We start from the raw sequence: 3,418 nt of genomic DNA, 5'->3' as shown, positions 1-3,418 counted from the left end.
ACTTGCAGTGCAGCAGAAATAGCATATTTACTTGATAACTTAAACTGAATTAAGCTAAGAAATAAGTTATTTGTCTGCATTTTGCACAAACATTATGTTTTCTCTCTTTTTCTTCACTAAAATGCTCACTCAAATCAAATTGGATATCCAGCACACCCTTTCCAAATTAGAAAAAGAAAAGGGTATTTTTGCTTTTCCTTATCCTATTCCCTAATATAGCTAACCATATGCATAAATAATGTGTCTCACTCCTTGAAAAAAATAATATATTGTTTCAGTTTATCAAACAAGTGAAATTAACTGAAATAACCAAATCTTGAACTGTTGTTGAGAGAAGGATCATGCACAAAACCAGAATATCAAATAATGCTGAATATTATTCTAGATTATTGAAAATAATGGAAATGGAGTTCAGATTTAGTTGTCATTTATGCCCTTACATGACCGCCGAATTCTGTAGTAATCCATTTTGGCCTTGGCTTCACTCCAAACTCCTTCAAGCATTCCTCTTCGAAAGAAGAGTAATTAAATTCATATGGCGGAAACATGCTGAAGTCTGGGCTGCTAGACATCGGCATAACCATTTCAGTGCAAGCCTAGAAGATCATTGACAATAAAAGATTGAACCAAAATTAATATGAGAACATGTTTGCTGAAGCATTTCATGAGCCCCAACATTTCGGCAGCAACTAAGGAAAATAAAATTAAAAGACATCACTTTAACTCTTGCAAACCTGCCAGTTCCAGCCACTCAAGCCGTGAGGATCGTCATCCAGTTCAAAACATTTCGCTTCTCCGGTATAATTGTAATAGACATTCACTCCTTCATATATGCGCTCCGGAATACTAGTCCCGGGAGGACCCCCATCAATCCTTCTGCAAACCTATATATACATATTATAATCAAATTGGTTTGTGAAGACAAACAGGATCCTTCCTGGCTTAGAAAATGAAACAAATTAATTCCCTTATCCAAACTACAAGACCAAGCATGTTCCTCGTAACAACCATTAGTTGGTTATTCAATTTCATGGTAGTGTCATAAAAACTAGTTGGGGAATTTTTCTAAGAAGGGTTAAAACAACAGAAGAACTCCCACCAACAACTAAAATATCCAATTATATGCTGCTAATTACGAAAAAACAGCAACAACCGAAAAACTGAATTAAGAAAACAAGACCAGCTTATATATACACTATGAAATGAAACTAACCTCCTTGATTGGGTGTCCAGGCAAAGGCATCATAAATTCAGAAGGATATGGGTAGTTCACCATTGCTAAATAACTATATGCAGACGACAACCAGCCGCTTAGATCTTCGGCACTATTCAATTGCCTTCAAATGGTTAAAGTAAATGAGCACAATAGAAACAATATAGTATAGAATTATAGATGTCATTCATCACTCAGACATTCACAATCATTCAAAAAAAAGGCCTTACTGACAAAAGTTGAAAGTTCTAGTCAGTTGTACAAGGCCATCATTTGTTTGACCCCGAGATGCTATTTCATCCCATGATTGTTTTATATAGTTAAAGCAAGTTACACTTTCACGCTATTGATACAAAGAGAGAGTAAAATTGTTAGTATAGTATAGTAATTTTAATGGGTAAAAATATGAGAAGAATAAGTAAAAAGTGAGTGAGTTACCCTAAAATCATTGGAAACAATGTCATAAAAAGTTTGTGGTGGAATAATGTCTTCAAATTGAAGAATTGGAGCTGAAGCAGCAAGTGCACCAACAGCAATATGAGGATATTTGAGTCTCATCCATGCTGCTAACACTGTTTTAGATGAAAAATGTGAAGTCAACCACCACCAACTACTACTATAAATAATAGGTGGAGACTAACTTGCGAACTGCAAGTTAGTTCGCATCAATGTGAACTGGTTTTTTGCTCTTAGATCAAATGATCTTTAATCTCATCCATCAAATTCATGAGCGGTTACCATTTTAGTATAGATGTCGTGATCCAGCAGTCTATTTAGTATAGATGTCGTGATCCAGCAGTACGACTTTTAGTAGTTGGGAAGTCGTTATACACCCTAACGACTTCACTTAGTTTGGAAGTTGTTTTGCAGAAGTGCGACTTCTGTGTACCTTAGAAATTGGATTGGTACAATACGACTTCTATGTACCTTAGATCCAAGTTGGCGAGTAGATTATCATTTCTAAGTTTCTGCGATTCGAGATAAATGCAAATCGATCCCATGGTTTGTGAGTTATGACAACCTACACTGGTTTTTATTTTGTTGAATAAGAATCATGTTTTGGACACAGCCTAGTGGGCCATTCCTCTCCCATGTTGCTCTACTACTACTAGAAAACACATGTAAAAGTCGCACTTCTCCAAGACGACTTCATCATGACCAGAAGTCGTCTTACACTATCACTACTTCTACACTAAAGTCGTATCCTGCCATCACCACTTCTAAAAGTTTTCCAAAACGATATCCGATTATAAAAAAATTTCATCCAACAGCTAATACGCAGTTCGGTTCAAAACTCGCAAATTAGCAACCACCTAAATAATAATAATATATGTTATTGTTACTTACTTCCACCATATGATCCTCCAAACAAAACAACAGGGGAAAGGAGTGCAGAATAATTGTGCTTGAGATAAGTAATAAGAACAGCAAAATCAGCAAGTGCTTGTTCAGAAGTAAGATAAGATAAAGTAGAAGCATTCTTATACGCTTCATCTTTACTTCCAAATGGAACAGATTCACCATAATAACGATGTTCAGGAAAAACAAGCATAGCTTTGAACATAGGTGCTATTTCCCATAGAAAACCAGAGTTCTGTGCGAACCAAACTATGTCACCTTCATTGCCACAGTAGAAGAAGATGGGACCCACTGAAGAAGGGTCCCAGTGATCTGTGTTGAGTAGGTAACGTTGAGGGAAAGTTGGAAGATTATTGTTGAAGGTGAAATGGTCTAGATTTTGTTGCAAGTATTTGGTTTTGTATGATATTTTTGTTTCTGTTTGTTTTGTTGAAGATGGTTCTGTTCTTAGTAATCTATGCTTGAATAATGAAGATGATGATGATGGTAATGGGTAAAGGATAAAAGAGAGTATAAGAAGAAGAAGAGTGAATGACTTCATTTCTTGATCTGTATCTCACTCACTTTGCTAAAATTGATTAGTATTCTTCTCAATTCCAACTACTTTGGATATTTATAAATCAATTTAGGGATGGTAACTGCCAACAATTCATCCGTATACTCACTCATCATTCGTTTTTAATTATTATTGACTTTTAAAAAAATGTAATCCAAAGAAATTGAATGATGCACTAATCGTACATATCCACTGTGAGTACACATTGATAGAGAAAAAACTTGAAACTTGTATAGAGATACAAATAACATGTCACATTTGGATATAAGTACATTTTATGGTTTTTGATG

At 35.2% G+C, this 3,418-nt stretch overlaps 1 protein-coding gene across 3 annotated transcripts in view; it reads right to left on the bottom strand.

Moving 5' to 3' along the window:
* LOC109331963 (lysosomal Pro-X carboxypeptidase) overlaps window positions 1–3,146 on the bottom strand; it is a 4,557-nt gene extending 1,411 nt beyond the window's left edge. Inside the window, exons 1-7 of one of the 3 annotated variants that reach the window (XM_019566786.1) lie at window positions 2,823–3,146; window positions 2,561–2,618; window positions 1,652–1,785; window positions 1,444–1,556; window positions 1,214–1,337; window positions 735–884; window positions 441–596 (exon numbers count right to left, since the gene is read on the bottom strand). In XM_019566786.1, coding sequence (XP_019422331.1) covers window positions 441–596; window positions 735–884; window positions 1,214–1,337; window positions 1,444–1,556; window positions 1,652–1,785; window positions 2,561–2,618; window positions 2,823–3,113 — 1,026 coding nt within the window. In that variant the 5' untranslated portion in view covers window positions 3,114–3,146. Of the gene's footprint in view, window positions 1–440; window positions 597–734; window positions 885–1,213; window positions 1,338–1,443; window positions 1,557–1,651; window positions 1,786–2,560 lie in introns of all 3 variants that reach the window. The other 2 variants (XM_019566784.1, XM_019566785.1) reach the window with 2 other exon arrangements.

Source organism: Lupinus angustifolius, chromosome LG17, assembly GCF_001865875.1.
Source record: "Lupinus angustifolius cultivar Tanjil chromosome LG17, LupAngTanjil_v1.0, whole genome shotgun sequence".
Classification (NCBI taxonomy): domain Eukaryota; kingdom Viridiplantae; phylum Streptophyta; class Magnoliopsida; order Fabales; family Fabaceae; genus Lupinus; species Lupinus angustifolius.
Note: the sequence above shows the minus strand (reverse complement) of the source record. Positions and strands in the feature narration are given on the sequence as shown.